This window comes from Dipodomys spectabilis, unplaced genomic scaffold (genome assembly GCF_019054845.1).
Source record: "Dipodomys spectabilis isolate Male_0828 unplaced genomic scaffold, ASM1905484v1 ptg000609l, whole genome shotgun sequence".
Lineage (NCBI taxonomy): Eukaryota > Metazoa > Chordata > Mammalia > Rodentia > Heteromyidae > Dipodomys > Dipodomys spectabilis.
In genome coordinates this window covers 154,498-172,030 of record NW_024871286.1, presented here as the reverse complement: position 1 = coordinate 172,030, position 17,533 = coordinate 154,498, and the positions used below count along the sequence as shown (strand labels likewise).

Genomic DNA, 17,533 nt, shown 5'->3' with positions numbered 1-17,533 from the left:
GGCTGGTGCCGGACGGCAGCGTTTATTTCTGAGAGCCGCTGGCCGGCCGGGAGGTCCCGGCCAGGCCCCCGCCCGGCCCGGGCACCGGAACCCAGGGGCAGCCAGGCCACTGTCGGGAGGGACGGGGGACGTCCCTCCATCGCGGCGCCCAGGGCCGGGCCGGGCCCCGGGAGCCGCCCCTGAGCCCCGCGGGCCGGGTCGCGGTCCGTTCCAGAGGCTTCCAGGACCTGGGAGGAGGAAGGTGGGTGGACAGCCCCTCGGAAGGGCCCGGCCGCCACACCGCAGACGGCCTCAGAAAGAAGGAAAAGAAACCGACCTCCGGCTCCTCCGGAGGCCGCAGCCAGGCGTCCCGCGGGGTGTGCCGGGCTAAGGCACGGCGGCGAGGGCCCGGCCCGGGGGACCCTCACAGGGCGAAGGCGCCCGCGCAGAGGCGGCTGTACACCCCCTCGTCCAGCGGCAGGTAGTGGCCCTGCTTCAGGTCCAGGAAGAAGAGCGGGTCTGAGGTCTGGCGGGGGTCAAAGCCCTCTCGCTGCAGCCTTGTCTTCTGGATCTTGAAGGTGCCTGGGTGGCGGGGACAGGGGCGCTGTGGCATCCGGGCCGGCCGGGGCCTCTGGCCCCGCCCCGCTGCCTTCCCAGGGCCTCTCCCACGCCCCGCAGCTCGATGTTTGTCTGCTCTGCTGTCCACACATTCCCCTCCCCCCTCACACACAACTGAGCGTGGCTGTGCCTCGCACACTGGGCCAGTTTCACCACTTACAATCTGAGGGCTAGATTTGGCCCTCAACTTGTGCGCATCAATAAAGATTTATTGGCACATATCCATGCCTGTTCATTTACACACTGCCTGTGACTAGGTTTGTGCTGTGAAGGCAGAGACTGTGTTACTGGACAACCTGTCAGCATCCACTGCTGTGGCCTTTAAGGCAACATGTGCACTGTGTGGTAGCAGACTACACAACATTGCAAGAGGAGACCCTAAGAGGAAAAGGGTGTCTCTCCAACCAAAGGCCATGTGCCGAGCCTCTGCCCGGGAGGACTTGGGGGGGGCGATGGGAGGACAGCTCTCGGAGCTGGATCGGATGTAAGTGAACATCTCCGTCTGTCATGTGAGGGAGCCCCTGCCTTACCCCCTACCCGGGCCTGGCCTGCCCTGCTCCATCCCACCGCAGAGGCTGCTGGACCATACCTGTGGTGTCCACCTGAGGCAGCAGGCGCAGGAAGATAGGCCGGGCATAGGGCGCCAGCACCTTCTGCAGCTCCTGGTACATGGCGTCCGGGTTCAGCTGCCGGTGGGGGTCTGCGATGGCGGCCATGCCCGCTTTCCCCTCCACCCCTGGGTACAGAGGCCAGCTGAGAACCTCTCCCTCCACTCCACTCCAACACCTCACAGCCCCCGGCTGGCCCCGCGCCCCAGTTTGACAGCAGCGCCGGCACAGGTGAGCCTACACCACACCCGCCCGTGCGCCATCCAGGGCGTCTGGACCCAGGGACCCCTCTGCAGGGACCCTGGGCCTTCTGCACCCTGCACAGCCTCCTGGCACTTGCCTGGCACAGCCACCCCGTACACGGCCACGTCCGTCTGCCCCAGCAGGCGGCTCAGCACACCCTCCACTTCCGTGGTGGACACGTTCTCCCCGCGCCAGCGGAAGGTGTCCCCGCTGCGGTCCCGGAAGTACATGTAGCCCAGGTCGTCCATCACCAGCACGTCCCCTATGAGGGCAGGGGCTGGGTCAGCCGGGAGGACGGGCCACTGGCCCGGCCCGGGCGGGCTGCACACCTGACAGGTAGGCGCTGTCACCCTTGCGGAACACGCTGTGTGTGATCTTCTTGTCTGTGGCGCTGTCACTGACGTAGCCATCGAAGCGGCGCAGTGGGTCCTGCTGGTTGATCTGGCCGACCAGGAGGCCAGGCTCCCCTGGGGAGGAGCCGGGCTCGGAGCAGGTGAGGGGTGCGGGAGGGGGGGGGACCTCCCTGCCCTGGGGCCTCTGCTTACCGGGCTGGCAGGGTATGCACAGGCCCTGGGCGTCGCGAAGCGGTTCCATGGTCTCCTCGTTCACTTTCACCAGCCGGATGGGGTACACGTGGGTCAGGATGCGGCTGTTGAAGCCACAGGAGCCGACCTGGCCGGGAAAGGAGTCTGTGAGCGGGCAGGGGTGGGGTGGGTGTCTTTGTGCCACTGCTGCTCCTCTTACCTCCAGCACCCACCCCCCACTCCACCACCTTGGGTGACCTGCCAAAGGCAGAGCTGAGTGTAGCAGGCCCGTTCTTTCTTTTGGTGCCAGTCCTGGCCTTGAACTTGGGGCCTGGGCGCTGTCCCTGACCTTTTGCACTCAAGGCTGGAGCTCTACCACTTTGAGCCACAGCTCCATTTCTGGCTTTTTGGTGGTGTGAGATAAAACCCTCACAGCCTTTTCTGCCCAGGTTGGCCTTGAACCTCGGTCCTCAGATCTCAGCCTCCTGAGTAGCTGGGATGACAGGCGTGAGCCACAGCCAGGTCAGGCACCAGTACTTTGCAGGAGCCAGGCATGGGCTCTGCTGCCTCTCCAAACCCAGCACGAGGATATGGAGCCCCAGGTGACCCCAGGGCTGGTGAGCCAGGGCGGCCATGCTTCCCATTGCTAAGTGGCACCCCTGGGTTGTGTGGGAAGCGTGAGTGGGGAGACGCCCGCTCACACCTTCCCGTCCATGTTGGCCATGCTGCAGTTGCACTCAGTGGCGCCGTAGAACTCGCCGATCTGCGGCACACCGAAGCGCTGTGCAAACTCCTCCCAGATGGCTTGGCGCAGGCCATTGCCCATGGCCAGGCGCACGCGGTGCCTCTGCTCAGCCTCGCGCACGGGCTGCTTCAGCAGGTAGCGGCAGATTTCCCCGATGTACTGCACCACCTGTGCAGGAGGCCCGGGCAGCGAGACCAGCGGTGTTGGTGAAGGAAGGGGGCAGGAGGAGGGGGGAGGAAGGGGGAGGCCGCCATGGGCACAGTGGGGGGAATCGGGAGGCAGGAGTGGGTCAGGCCCCAACCCCGTGCCCCAAGGCCACGCCTCAGGAGCCTCTAATCCAGACTGGGGTTCTGTCCAGGTGAAGGCACGGGGCAGCCCCCACAACTCTCCCAGCCCCTCTGCCCCAGATGGAGCTGCCCCCGTGTGGCTGCCCTGCAGGTACAGCAGCACCCAGCCCCAGTCCCCACAGATCCCTGCCGGGGTTTCTGCCTGGGTTTCCACCCCATGGGGCTTCCTGGGGTTGCTTCCCAGGTGGCCTCAAGTTCTGATCTTGGGTCAGGTATCTAGGTGACTGCACTCTCCTCTTCACAGCCAGAAATGGAGGTTCACACAGGTGCAGATCAAGGCCACAGAGCCAGTGAATGGCAGATCTGCCTCTGCAGTGGGCAGGAGGCTGGTACTGCTTGAGTTTCACCAGCCTAGCAGGGAGGCTTCCAACGTCCCTCCCAGGGTGAGGTCAGAACCGCCCTCTCCATCTGCCTCCGTTCTTGTGTCCACCTGCCTCCACCCGCAGGGGCCACCATCCCCTTGGGTGTACCCGTCCACCTCACTACTGCCACCATCAGGCCCGGCCGGCACCTGGCAGACACCCCAGCGGCTGCCCAACTCTGAGGGACATAGGGAAGGCTAAGCCCAGGCCAGCTATACCGCTGAGGGGCAAGATGAAGGGACGAGGACCAGAGAGGGGCCAGGCGGCCTACAGCCACTGGCACACAGACTTTCCCATGGCCATTTTCACCAGGAAGGTCCTCGTCTTTGGGAGGTGCCTTGGAACCACCAGCAGGAAGGCGCTGTCTGTCTGTCTGTCTGTTCCTCTCTAGGCAGACGGGGTGGGTGCGCAGGCTGGCTGGCGGTGGGTGGCTGCTGCACCCCCACAGGCTGTTTCTCTGTTTGATCCTTTGGTGTGGGGCTGGTGATGCGATGCAAAGCCAGCTCCCGTCACTGAGCTACAGCCTTGGCTCTTTTGTTAAAAAGAGACCCCTCGGCTGGGCCTAGTGGCTCAGGCCTGTAATCCAGCTATTTAAGTAGCTGAGCTAAGAGAAGCGTGGTTCAAAGCCAGCCTGGGCAGCAAAGTCCAGGAGACTCTTGTCTCTAATTAACCACCAGGAAAACAGGAGAGGGTGCATAGCACAATAAGTTCAAAGCTAGCCTTAGTATGAAATCTCAGGGACAGCCCCCAGGCCCAGGGTTCGAGCTCAAGGCCCAGTACCACCCCCCAAAGTGACTGTTTCACATTTCAGGTGGATTTGCAATCTCACACAAGTTCTTCCAAAGCAGCTGAGCCTGGGGTGGAGCCCTCGGCGGAGGAGCCCCTTCTCCACCTGCAAACGGGTTCCCATAGAGGCCTAGGCTGGGGCTGGACAGGAGGAAGGGCGCAGAGGGCCGGGCCCTCGTGGGGGCCCCGTCAGGCCGATTCCCTTAAATTGACCAAAGATCCGGGGTTTGCGTGGGGAGGGGCGTGACCAGCAAGAGTGGGCGGGGACTCGGGCACTGTGGGTGGGCGTGGCCAGCGTGGGGCGTGGCCAGCGTGAGTGGGCGGGAGTCGGGCACTGCTGGTGGGCGTGGGCAGCGCGGGACAGGGTGAGTGGGCGGGGCCAGCAGAGGGGCGGGGCCTGACCGTGCAGTTGTACTTGACGCAGTCGTCCCAGAAGCGGCTGGCAGAGAACTTCTTGCGCAGGACCACCGTCAGCCCATAGATGATGCACTGCCCCACGCCCATGATGTTCCCTGCGGAGGGCGAGGGCGAGGGGTGGGTAAGGAGTCCCGGGGGGGGGCTGGGTGAGGGGCCGGGTCCCCCCGCCCCCGTACCTGCGGAGTGGTACAGGGGCAGACAGTCGTAGAGCACGTCCGACTCCCGCATGCTGTAGGAGTGGTGCCCGAAGGCCGCCATGCGGTAGTACCTGGGGGAGGTGGGGAGCCCGCAGCTGTGAGGGCGGGGCTGGCGCTGGTGGTGCGGGGCGTGGGGGCCGTGGCAGGCGGCGCAGGGGGCGCGGGGCGGGGCGCGGCGGCCTCACCGGCTGTGCACCACGATGGCCGCCTTGGGCAGCCCCGTGGTCCCCGACGTGTAGATGTAGAAGAGCCGTTCTGCGGGAGGCGGACATGGAGCTGGCGGGCGCTGGGGGAGCGCGGCCGGGCGGGTCCCGCACTTGCCCCGCACTCACCGTCCATGCCCTGGCCGGGAGGCAGCGCGCGCGGGCCAGCGGCTGCCGCCTCCTTCAGTGCGGGGTCCAGGAGCTGCGCGTCCGGCAGGAGGCTCTCGGGCCCCAGGGCCCCGCAGCACAGCTTGAGGAGGCTCTTCCCGAGCTGCGGGCTCACCTCGGCCACGGCTGCGGGAGGGGGGCAGGGGAGGGGGGCTTCGCTGGGCACGACCCCTGCAACCCCTGCGCGAGCCGGTTGCGCCCTCCCCGCCCCTCCCACGGCCCCGCCCCCTGCCCCGCGGCCCCTCCCCTCACACGGCCCCGCCCCCTGCCCCGCGGCCCCGCCCCGCCCCGCACCTCACCTGCCGCCAGCTCCCCGCCGTAGACCAGCGCCTTGGCCCCCGAGGCGCCCAGGCAGAAGGCCAGGGGCTCGCGCCGCAGGTTCACGTTGAGCAGCGCGGCCACCACGCCGGCCTTGGCCAGGCCCAGCCACAGCCCCACGAACTCGGGCCGGCCCTCCAGGAAGACGGCCACCACGTCGCCGGGCGCCAGGCCCAGCCGGCCACACACGCGCGCCACGGCGTCCGAGTAGGCGTCCAGCTGCGCGAACGTCCAGCACGCGCCGCTGCCCGCGTCCACCAGCGCCGGGCGCTCGGGCCGCCGCCGCGCCACGGCCCGGAAGATGTGCGGGATGGCGCGGCCCGCGCGCCGGTGCCGCCGCAGCTCCAGGCGCACGCGGATCAGCACGGAGAGGCCGCTGCGGGCGGAAGGCACTGGTGGGTGACCCTGGTCTCCACCCCCCCCTCGAGGCCCCGGGGCGGCGCCCTCGGCGGGGCGGGGCGAGGGACGCCCCGACCCTGAGCTCCACCCGGCCCGCAAGGTGGCCCCGCGGGAGCCCAGGCTGGTCCGGCTGCCCTCACGCCGCCCGGGAGGCCCGGTCACCCGATGGCACTGGCCTCCCCGGGCAGGGGGCCCACAGGGGTCTGGTGAACAAGGCCGGAGCATGGGTCAGCAAGGCCGGGCCTTCACCGGCCCTCCCTGCCAATGGCAGGTGCAGGCCTGCGGCTGCGCCTCCCAAGGAGGAAGGCCCGGTCCCAAAGGCTGGGGGAGGCCAGGCCACCACTCAGGCCAGGTGGCCTCTCGGAGAGCTCGAGACCCTATGGTGAGTGCCGGCCAGCCACACACTGGGCCCTGGGCTGCATCCACGGCACTGTGAAACAAGCCATGAGAGACAGCACCGCCCTTACTCAACCGCAAGAGAGAATGGCCTCTCTGGGCAGGGCGCCGGTGGCTCACGCCTGTCATCCCAGCTACTCAGGAGGCTGAGGTCTGAGGATCACGGTTCAAAGCCAGCCTGGGCAGGAAAAGCTGTGAGACTCTTATTTCCAATGAACCACCAGAAAATCAGAAGTGGTGCTGTGGCTCAGGTGGTAGAGTGCTAGCCTCGAGCTGGAGAGCTGAGGGACAGTGCCCAGGCCCAGAGTTCAAGACCCACCACCAACAAAAAAGAAAAAAAGAATTAAGACTTTGCTCTCTGAGTTCTCTTGGCTTCATGCCTGGCAACCACAGCCCCAAGATCCCACAAGCAGCTCGTGCTGGGCAAAGCCCTGGGCAATAGGAACCCTCGTTGGCCCGTCCATGCACCCCAGCCTTGCCTGTCCTGCCTGTCCCTGACCCCCGCTGCAGGGCCCCCCATTGCACCTGTTGGTGTAGAGTCCATGCTGCTGCTCAGGGACCCTGTGGGGACTTTTCCTCCCTCCTTTCCCACCCCTCTATCCTTCCTCCCCCCCCCCTTGCCCGCTGTGCCAGGCCCTGTTCTGAGGACGGAGCTGGGGGCCAGGTCACACATCCCACCCTTGGGCCTGGTCCTCTGGGAGTGCACCAGGGCCGGGTGGGCTGAGCAGGCAAGTGGACAGCTCAGTCAGAGGCCAGTGTGTCCTGGAGACCAGCAGGCCACACTGCACAGGGCCTGAGGGAGGAGAGATGGAGCAGCTGGGGGCAAAGCGGGGTACACAGCCTGTACAAAGGTCCTGGGGTGGGAACAGGAGGTAGGTTTGGGGACCAGAATAGAGGCCAGGGTGACAGGGCATCCAGCCAGAGCCTGACAGAGGAGCAGATGCTGTGGGCAGGGTGGAGTGTCAGAACTCAACAGCAGCTTGAGAAAATAGAGGTTCAGAGTTTCTCTAGTTGGTGGTGGCATTGGTTTCTTTGTGGTGCTGGGGTTCAGCCAGGCTAGCCGGAACCACGGGAGGCATGCAGGCCCGGCCAGGCTCACGGTGGGGCCCGCACAGGCTGTGTCCCAGCTCAGGTAGCTGTTTCTGTGGCACTGCACACCCCCCCCCCCCACCACCACTTGGGACCTTCCAACGCTTGCAGCTGACTGGTGCAAGGGAGGTCCTGGCTGCCACAGCAGCCCCCCCCCCTCGCCTTCCCTGTACAGCCAGCCTGCCACAAATCCCAGAGGGGCGCGTCTCCACACAAGCTCAGACCTGAAGCCACAGCCACCTGGCCTGGACACAGGCTTGACAAAGGGGCGTGGCGTGGGGGCTCCGTCAGGGCCAGCAGAGGGGTCACTCAATGCATGCATCTCACAGAGGATGCTCAGAAGGGAGCCGTGGCCGGGTGGGCACCAGCTGGCAAGGCAGAATGGAGGCTCGGCCAGGCCTGGAGGCCCCGCCACCAACAGCCAGAAGCCCCGAGCCACAGACAGCAGAGGTGGTGGCCCCCGGGGCCTGCCAGGCTGCCTGTGACCCCCTCTCCACAGGAAGTCAGGTGCAGCTCTGGGGGGAGGGGTGCCCAGGCCGCTGCTCCTCCCTCCAGGATGTCCACAATACAGGCTTTACAGCTTTCTCTCGGCCACAGGCCTGGGCGCCACCTGGCAGTGGCCCAGGCCTCCGCCCTCCGCAACCCCCCAGCACAAAGCGCCCAGTGTCTGGCTGGGCCTTCCCACAACTCCACCCTCCACTCCTCTCAGCGCACTCCCTGCACTGGGGCAGAAGCAGGCCTCCGAAAGGACCAGTATGACCAGACATCACACAGCAAGGATGGGAGCAGGGGACTGGCAGGGGCTCCCAGAGCCACAGCACCCAGGGTCTAGCCCCTGCCTGCCAAGGCACAGTCCCAGCAGGAAGAGGAGGGTACAAGAGGGTCACAGGTTCTAGGTCAGCCTGGCTGCGCAACAAGACCCTGCCTCTAAATAAATAAAGTAAATGAAATTAAACGCAGCAGGGCGAGGTGGAGAGCACCCATCTGCCCTTCTCCCTGGCTGGGCTCCCCTCCTGCTTCTGTGTCCCCTCCCCATGGCGGCAAGAACCAGGCCCCTCCGCTGGCAGGGTCACACAGGCTGCCACCGAGCAGCCACGGCCCAACAGGACAGCGGACATGCATCTCCACGGCTGGAGTGCCTGGCTCCCCGTGTGATCCAGGGTCTCTGTGATGGGGGTGCTCCTCAGGAGGCCGAGCCCACGCCAGGGTCAGAGCCCCCACCCCGCTGGGGGAGGGGGCCAGGAATTGGAAGGCAAGAGAGCAGAGCATAAGACTGCTGCACGTGGCAGCGTGGCAAATGTGTCTCACAGTTACGGGCACAGGCCTGTCCCTGCAACCAGCCACCAGACGGCCGTGGGGAGATGGCAAGGAGGAGATGACCCCTACTCATTTTTTTTTGGGGGGTGTCCGGTTGTGGGGTCTGAACTCTGGGCCTGAGCGCTGTTCCTCAGCTCTTCAGCTCAAGGCAAGGAGGAGATGACCCCTACTCATTTTTTTTGGGGGGGGGGTGTCCGGTTGTGAGGTCTGAACTCTGGGCCTGAGCGCTGTTCCTCAGCTCTTCAGCTCAAGGCAAGGAGGAGATGACCACTACTCATTTTTTTTTTGGGGGGGGTCCGGTCGTTCCTCAGCACCACATGAGCAAAAAGAAAAAAGCCGGAAGTGGCACTGTGGTTCTAGTGGTAGAGCTCTAGCCTTGAGCTGAAGAGCTGAGGGACAGCACCCAGGACCATAGTTCAAGCCCCAGGACGAGAGAAAGAAAGGAAAAAAGAAAAAAAGAAGGAAAGAAAGAAAGGAAGGGAGGGAAGGAGGGAGGGAGGGGGAGGGGGAGGGGGCTGAGGTTCTCACAGCACAGGAGCAGAAGGGAGCTGATGGGAAGGGAGCGGATGGGTTCCCTGAGAGGCCCTGTTTTACTAGCACACAAGCACAGGGTCTGAGGAGACAGTGGGACCAGGGTGCCGGCTGGGAGTGAGACCCCTGCAGAGGAGGAGACCCGGAGACTTCGGGAGGACCAGGGGCCGTGCATGGAGAAGGCATGTCAGTCTTGGTTGAGAAGCAGCAGCCTTCCAGGCCCTCCCCGGGTCTACCACATCCTGCTCCTCTGTGTGCCTTAGTTTCTCCACCTCCGGGCACAGGGCCTGTGATGGTGGCCCCGTCCCATGGTGTCCACGAAGTGCTGGTCCTTACCCCCAAAGGACACCGGGCTAAGACCCCGACGGAAGGGTCTCTGTCAGCTCCCACACCACACACACCAGACCCCCCAGACCTCAGTCCCCCAGGACACCCAAGCAGACCATGAGCACCCCGAACCTCACAATGTCATCAGACACCCTGAAAGCTAGTTAAGAGTCCATGCAGGCCTCTAGGTGACGGGCACGTCTGGACAGCACTCAGGACACTGTCCCCGCCTTCCTCGCTCCGCGCAGGCCGCCCCTGGGCTGGCCCCGCCCCCGGGCAGGCCCCGCCCACCCAAGCCCCGCCCCCGCCCCCACTCACAAGAGGTCCCGCCGCGCAGTCTTGAAGACGATGCGCAGGAAGCGCCAGCCGCCGCTGCCTACATACACGCCGAAGGCCGCTGCCGCGCTCCAGGTCCACGGCAGTCCCAGCAGCCACAGCAGCGCCAGCGAGGCCACGGAGGCCGTGCCCGCTCCCGGGACCCGCATCCTGGGGAGGTGGAGAGTGCGGAGGCTGCGGCCGCCTTGGCTCCGCCCTCAGGGAGAGCCCCGCCCCTCATTGAGTCCCGCCCGTGGACCACGCCCCCCAGTCCCAGCTTGCCACAGGGCAAGCCTGGCTCTTCCCCAGCACCTCCCCACTGGCTCCCCACTCGCCAAGGCTTCTACTCATTGACCCCGCCCCCTGACCCCGCCCCCTGGCCTCGCCTCGCTCGCCCCGCCCCGCCCGACCCAGTGACCCCGCCCCCTGGCCTCGCTCGCCACGCCCCCAGGCTGACCCACCCCGCTGGCTCCGCCCCTCCCGCTCGCAGCCAGGCTCCGCCCCAGGTTGGGACGGCTCCCCGCGGAGGAGAGCCTGCTCCCCCGCCTTTGCTGCCCCGCCTCCTAGCCAACCATTGTAAATGGGATGCGCCCCGACAGCCCAGTCAAGGTCAGACGCCGCCCCCTCGGTAACCCGGCGGCTGGCTCGCCGGCAGTTCCACCTCCCCCCCACCCCGGTCCAGCCTGGAAGCCTGGGGGCTCAGGCCCCGTGACCTGACCCGCCTGGTTCCGGCGCTGCCCCCGGTCTGTCCAGCCTCAGGTCCTGGGTTTTCCTCTAGAGGCCGTGTCCACCCCTTTCGGGCCCTTTTTTGGGACCCGGCGCCCCGGTTAGGCCTCTAGCCGTGTCCCCAGCGCACGCCTCGACCCAGCAGCCCCGCCCTGCCCCTCGAGCGCCGACCCCTGCCTAGGCCTCGGGACAGGGTTCCAATCCACCCACTCCAGCCGGGGCCTCAGGCCCGCGCTCCACCACCGCCCCGGAGGGGGCGGCTCCTCGGCTCACCTAGCACCCAAGCTCCGCCCCAGCCACCCCAGCCCAAGGCCGACCTGTCCAGTTCCTAGCCCCTCTTCCGCGGAGCCCGGGCTGGGCCCCTTCGGGAGGCCATGACCATAGAGAGGGCTCCGGGACCAGAGAGCCGACGACCAACGAGACGCGGGGAGGCTAGAGCGGCCCTCCCAGGACAGCCGGCGTTTCCTAGGCAACCGCGCCCGGCCCCGCTCGGCCCCGCCCTCCGGAGGCGCGCGTCCGCGAGCGCGGGCGGGACGCGGGCCGCGGGCCGGGGGCGCGGCTCGGCTCTGGGCCCGGCCCTCGACGGCACCCCGGGCCCCGGGCCCCGCCAGGGCCGGGTCGCACCCAGCTGGTCCTAAACGCGAGCCCGGCCTCCCCCGACGCCGCCTGACTTTCGGGGTCGCGCGCTCCAGCCCGCCTCCGTCCCGCGGGCCCGGGACCCCGCACGCCGGGCGGGCGCGGCCCCCGCCGGCCCCGCGCCTCCCCGCGCAGGCCCAAGGACCGGCCGCATCCGGCCCTCAGGGCTCCTCCGAGGCCCGGAGTCCCGCTCCCCGGGCCCGCAGGCCCCCGCCCGCTTCCCCGGGCCCGCAGACCCCGGCTTGCAGCTCGCTCGCGGGCTCCAGCTCCGGCGGGACTGCGCGGCGCGGGCGGGACCTGGAGCCGCCGGCGGGTGGGGCCCGAGGGGCTGCGCGGGCCCCGGCTCGGCCCGGCCCGGCCGCCGCTCGGGTCCGCCCTCCCCGCCCCCCTCCGCGTCTCGTGCCCGGCTTGCCCGGGGCTCCCCTTGGGAGGCGGCCGGCGCCGCCCGGACAGGACCTGCGCCCGGCTGCCTGTGGGCCGCGGGCCTGAGCCCCCCCTCCGCGGCCTCTGCCCTAATTCCCTGCTCTGTCTCCACCTGCCAGCCTCCCCTCCTCCTCCTCCCCCTCCTCTTCCCCCCCCTCCTCCCCCTCCTCCCCTTCCTCCTCCCCCACTCCCAGCCACCCTGCCCTCGACCCCAGCGCCACCGAACTGCCCCCAGGATCTCCAGTGCAGGCCAGGGCCAGCCGATCCCACACCGGGGCCGACTTTCCTCCCTGGACACCCTGGGCAGGACTGGGCAGCACCAGCCCGCATTTACCTTCCAGGGCATCAGCTCCCAGCTCTGGGCCGGCCCGTTGGACATTCCCGCACCCCTCAAAGGCAAATGGAGGCATCCACAGGAGGCACCACCGGCTGGCCACGCAGCCTGAGCCGCAGCCTGAGCCGACAACCAGGTCTGGGGTCAGCCACGAGGTGTGGCCGGTCGGGGAGTGCCAGTCCCCTTGAGGTCCCCCTCCAGGGAGCAGTCCAGAGAGGGTACCGTGCCGCTGGCCATGCTGCCTGTGCAGCCTGGGCTCGCCAGCGTCCCTACCCAGGGTCTGCGCTGAGTGCCTTCAAAGCCTGAGGTCTGTGTAAGGCCCAGGTTCCACCTCCCTGCCTCTAAAATGAAGGGAAAGAAGAGGGGATGGGGGCAGGTGGTTCACACCTGGCCCCGGGCAATGAGCCAGGTCCAGCTGGTCACTCAGCTCACCAGGAGATGGGGATTGGGAGGGTTGACATTTCAAGGCCTTCCCCTCCCAGTCAGCCCCACGTGACTGTCATTTTGTTCATCCCAGCTGTCTGGGACACCTCTGAGGGATCACAGACCAGGCTGACCTTGGGCAAAAACACTGCAGACCAAAGGGACTGGGAGTGTGGCTCAGGAGGTGGAGCACCCTCATGAGCCAGAGGCCCTGAGTTCAGACCCTCATACTCCCCAGCACCTCCCTGGAGGCCATTTCTGCTCTCCAGCCACCCACCCTTGCACTAGGCCAGCCTCCATCTCAAGAGCCCCACTGGTTACCACGCCCACACTACCACAAGGGAACAGATCTTCACGAGTGGCTCTGCATCCTGTGTGTTTTTTGAGGCAGGGTGGCCAGGCGCCAGGGGCCTGCAGAGGCAGACAGGGCAGAGCTCCCCAGAGCCTGGGGCAGGTGGGTGGGCGGATTAGCTACCCTAAGCTCTCTGAGCCTCCCGGCTGGCCGGGCTACCATGGTGTCCCTGTTCTCTGGGAGCATCCTGGTGCGCAACAACAGCGACCAGGACACGCTGGACACCGAGGCGGAGCTGTGCCGCAGGCTGGAGAACCGGCTGCTGCTGCTGTTCTTTGGCGCGGCTGGCTGCCCGCGGTGCCAGGCCTTCGCCCCAGTGCTGCGGGACTTCTTCGTGCGGCTCACCGACGAGTTCTACGTGCTGCGTGCCGCCCAACTGGCACTGGTGTACGTGTCCCAGGACCCCACGGAGGAGCAGCAGGACCAGTTCCTCAAGGACATGCCCGACAAGTGGCTCTTCCTGCCCTTTGAGGATGGCCTGAGGAGGTGAGGTCCCAGGGCCTGGGGGGAGGGAGCAGGGACCTGGCTTTAAAGAGCCCCCCACAGGGTGTGACCCCAGAAATCAGCAGGGACAGGGGAGAGAAAGCAGCCAGAAGCATGGAAGAGGACAGACAGAGCCCCAGTTCCTCAGTACCTGGCAGTCAGGGGGGAGGGGTACACTGGAACCAAAAGCAGGTCATGTGACAATGGTGTTAGAGGTTATTTACTTGTTTTTTTTGTTACCGGCCAGTCCTGGGTCTTGAACTCTGGGCACTTTCCCTGAGCTTTTTCACTCAAAACTATCGCTCTACCATTTGAGGCACAGCGCGGAGTCTGGCTTTTTGTTGGTTAACTGGAAATAAGAACTCAGACTTTCCTGTCTGGGCTGGTTTCAAACCATGGTCCTCAGATCTCAGCCTCCTGAGTAGCGAGGGTGACAGGTGTGAGCCATCGGCGCCTGGCTTTGTTCTTTTCGAACTCCAACCAGTGGGAAAGCATATCCAGAGGCTGCATGGAGCATGTGCAGAGTCAAGTCCTATCCCACACCTAAAGAAATAAATGTCAGATGTCCAGGAAGTCTACATAAACCCAGGAGATCCGTTACTGTTTGCCAGGTCTAGGTGGGTGGGTGGCTTGTATGGATGCGCTCAAGGACAGAACATAAGGTAGCCACTTCCTGACCTTCCACTGGGCCACCGGCCATGGGGCTGTGCCCTCACCCACTGCCTGTGCAGCCCTAGCCCCTGGGCCTGCCCACCCGTCCACTCAGCGCTCACCCAGGGCCAGTCCTTGGCGTGGCCTGCCCCCAGCTGCACCTTCCTGCGTGGAGTAGGGTTCTCCATCCCAGGGCTGTCACTCCACACCCTTCCCCAGCCACACTGAAATCACTAGCACAAATGCAGAGGAGGGCAGGGCTCTGGGAAGCCCAAGGCAGAGAAAGCTGCTCAGCACAGGAAGAAGCTCCTGGGGGCTGAAGTCAGAGAAGCACGGTCTTAGAAAGAAACTATGCTGGGACGAGGGCATTAGGTGCAAGGCATGTCCAGAGGTGGGAGGGGACCTGTCGGGGAGGACCAGGCCTCAGGTGGGGAGGACCAGGCCTCTGGCGGGGAGGACTTGGCGGGGAGGACCAGGCCTCTGGCGGGGAGGACTTGGCGGGGAGGACCAGGCCTCTGGCGGGGAGGACTTGGCGGGGAGGACCAGGCCTCTGGCGGGGAGGACTTGGCGGGGAGGACCAGGCCTCTGGCCCAGACAGGGAGGCCCGAGCGCCCCAGCACGTCCCTGGCCGGCGGAGCGCCCACCGGCCGCGTTCCCCGCCCACCGGCCGCGTTCCCCGCAGGGAGCTCGGTCGCCGGTTCTCCGTGCAGCGCCTGCCGGCCGTGGTGGTGCTGAAGCCGGGCGGGGACGTGCTCACGCGGGACGCAGCCGACGAGATCCAGCGCCTGGGCCCCGCCTGCTTCGCCAACTGGCAGGAGGCGGCCGAGGTGCTGGACCGCAGCTTCCTGATGGCCGAGGACCTGGAGGACCCGGTGCCGCGGAGCTTCACCGAGCCGCTGCGCCGCCGCAAGTACCGCGTGGACCAGGAGCCGCGGGGCCGGCGCCGGGCGGAGGGCGGGGCCGCGGCGGAGGGCGGGGCGGGGGCGCTGTTCTGACCCCGCCCCGAGCGCGGCCTGGGGCGGGGCCGCGGCGGAGGGCGGGGCCGCGGCGCTGTTCTGACCCCGCCCCGAGCGCGGCCTGGGGCGGGGCCGCGGTGGAGGGCGGGGCCGCGGCGGAGGGCGGGGCCGGGGCGCTGTTCTGACCCCGCCCCGAGCGCGGCCTGGGGCGGGGCCGCGGCGGAGGGCGGGGCCGGGGCGCTGTTCTGACCCCGCCCCGAGCGTGGCCTGGGGCGGGGCCGCGGTGGAGGGCGGGGCCGGGGCGCTGTTCTGACCCCGCCCCGAGCGCGGCCTGGGGCGGGGCGCAGCACATCAGAACGCTGGAATTTTTAAGCTTTTATTCCTTTTTCATATAATAAATAACCATCCCAGGCGGGCACCGAGGCTCCCGCCTGTCATCCCAGCTACTCAGGAGGCTGAGATCTGAGGATCTCGGTTCAAAGCCAGCCCGGGCAGGAAAGTCCATGACACTCTTATCTTCAGTTAACCACTAGGAAACCGGAAATGGCTCAAGCGGTAGAGTGCTCGCCTTGAGCTGAAGAGCTGAGGGACATCGCTCAGGCCCAGAGTTCAAAACCCACGACCAACCAAAAAATAATAATGACCTTCCACGCCAGTGTGCGCTGCCCTGGGGCTTGAACTCCGCCTGGGCACTGTCTCCAGCTTTTGTGCTCCAGCCTGGCATCAACCACTTGAGTCACTGCTCCACTTCTGGCTTTGTGATAGTTAATTGGAGTCTTAGAGACTTTCCTCTCCAGGCTGAAACCGTGATCCTTCATCTCAGCCTCCTGAGTAGCTGTGGTGAGAGACAGGTTTGCTCATGTTCTTCATGGACTACGTCTCAGCCTTTGCTTCCGGGTGTTCTAGGACCCCAGCCGGCCAGCGGGGTCTCCCACGAATCCCCAAGTGATCACACAAAATAATAACCCTGGCTCTGTCGCAGCAAAGTTGTTACTTCTCACTGCCGTCTTCCCTGGCATGTCAGCCTAGAAGGCTTCCCAGGGCTTGGCTTTGCACGTGGAGTTCCCGGACAGCAGACGGCCCAGTGGCTGGTGCTTCTGTGAGGCAGGTGAATGTAAATACTCCTGGTGAGCACCAGTGTGACCTCGGGGACCAGCAGGCCTGACTGCAGGGGTGGTCCAAGGGGAGGGAGGGAGGAAGGGGGCTGGGGGCTAGAGGCACAGCCATAGGCATATGCTGCTTGGGCGCTGACTCAGGCACACCGGGCCGGGAGGGCGCAGCCAGACAGCCTGCTTTTCCCAGCTGTCCCTTCTCTGCAGGCAGTCAGTGCTTCTTAGAAACAGGGTGGGGAGAGGGCACGCAGAATGGGAGGAAACGCTAGAGGTCAGGTAGGTGACATACGTGTACTGTCCAGACTTTTACCCAACAACAAAAAAGCTAACCCAGGTCCAGTGAGGTGCTGGTGCCCCTGAAAACCAGCACAGCACTGGGCAGCCAGAGGCAGGGAGACGGAGAGTTCCAGGCCCCCTGGGGGCTAAGAAACCACCCTGTTTGACAAAATGAAAAAAAAATGACACCCACACTCACACCTCCAAAAAACAGGTAACTGAATTTGAGATGCAGTCAAGGACTTGGACACATATTTCTCCAGCTCACCCTCACCAGTTATTAAGGAAATGCAGAACAAAACCACAGCAGGGGTCGGGGTGGAGGGAGGAGTCAGGACTTCAGCTAGCTAGCTCAGGCTAGCCTTGAATTGGATATGCAGTCCAGGCTGGTCTTGAACTCCCAATTCTCCATGTCTCAATCGCCAAGGCACCAGCCCCCCCCCCCTCCCCCGCCACAGTATTTTCAGTTTTGTCAGCCATACCGTCCATCTCCCCAAAACCTTTGTAGCATATAAGCAGCTGCAGACGGTTTGTAAATGGATGAGCTGCAAGGTGGTTTCAGTAAACCTTTATGGGCATCAAATTCTGAATTTCAAATTATTAAAAAAAAAACAAACAAACCCACAGGGCTGGGAAGCTGGCTCAGTGTTAGAGTGCTGGCCTAGTGTGCTTGAAGCCTGGTTTCAATTCCTCAGTACCACATACACAGAAAAAGCCAGACATGGGCTGGGAAGGTGGCTCAGTGGTAGAGTGCTTGCCTTGCATGCCTGAGGCCCTGGGTTCGATTCCTCAGCACCACATAAGCAAAAAGAAAAAAGCTGGAAGTGGTGCTGTGTCTCAAGTGGTAGAGCGCTAGCCTTGAGCTGAAGAGCTGAGGGACAGCGCCCAGGCCCAGAGTTCAGGCCCCATGACTGGACCCCAAAAAATATATAAATAAATAATAAAAAGCCAGAAGTGGTGCTAGCTTTGAGCAAAAGAGCTCAGTGACTGTGCTCAGGCCCTGAGTTCAAGACCCAGGACCAGAAGAAAGAAAACAGCAAATGCCACCTCACACCATCTGGGCTGGAGGGCGGAGGAGAAAACTGAGAAGTTTGCAGGAAAATAAGGAAAGCTCCCACGGAAGCTGACAGGAAAGGACCACACAAGGCTGTCTTGGGATACAGTTTGATGGTTTTGCTTTCTGTTTCAATGAAGACGGATTTAACTGAGCAATTCAACACTCAGAGCTCAAAGGGAGGCAGGTAACAAGCATGACTGCCAGAAGGTGGAAAC

At 65.1% G+C, this 17,533-nt stretch overlaps 2 protein-coding genes across 4 annotated transcripts; one reads left to right on the top strand and one right to left on the bottom strand.

The window, feature by feature from the left end:
• Positions 1-191: 191 nt before the first annotated feature.
• Positions 192-11,510, bottom strand: Slc27a1 (solute carrier family 27 member 1). Of its 3 annotated transcripts, none has more exons than XM_042671214.1 (13): positions 11,488-11,510; positions 9,893-10,060; positions 5,497-5,891; positions 5,159-5,323; positions 5,012-5,081; positions 4,806-4,897; positions 4,615-4,724; positions 2,676-2,885; positions 1,994-2,120; positions 1,778-1,915; positions 1,546-1,710; positions 1,187-1,333; positions 192-561 (listed from the first exon to the last, which is right to left on the bottom strand). In XM_042671214.1, the coding sequence occupies exons 2-13, from the start codon at positions 10,057-10,059 to the stop codon at positions 404-406; spliced, it is 1,944 nt and encodes a 647-aa protein (XP_042527148.1). In that variant the 5' UTR covers position 10,060; positions 11,488-11,510; the 3' UTR covers positions 192-403. The 3 variants fall into 3 exon arrangements, with proteins under 3 accessions (XP_042527148.1, XP_042527147.1, XP_042527149.1); XM_042671213.1 differs by lacking the exon at positions 11,488-11,510 and adding an exon at positions 10,933-11,009; XM_042671215.1 differs by lacking the exon at positions 11,488-11,510 and adding an exon at positions 10,889-10,990.
• Positions 11,511-12,585: 1,075 nt separating this feature from the next.
• On the top strand, positions 12,586-14,912 carry Nxnl1 (nucleoredoxin like 1). Its single transcript, XM_042671232.1, has 2 exons — positions 12,586-13,269; positions 14,600-14,912. The coding sequence occupies exons 1-2, from the start codon at positions 12,944-12,946 to the stop codon at positions 14,910-14,912; spliced, it is 639 nt and encodes a 212-aa protein (XP_042527166.1). The 5' UTR covers positions 12,586-12,943.
• Positions 14,913-17,533: the final 2,621 nt, after the last annotated feature.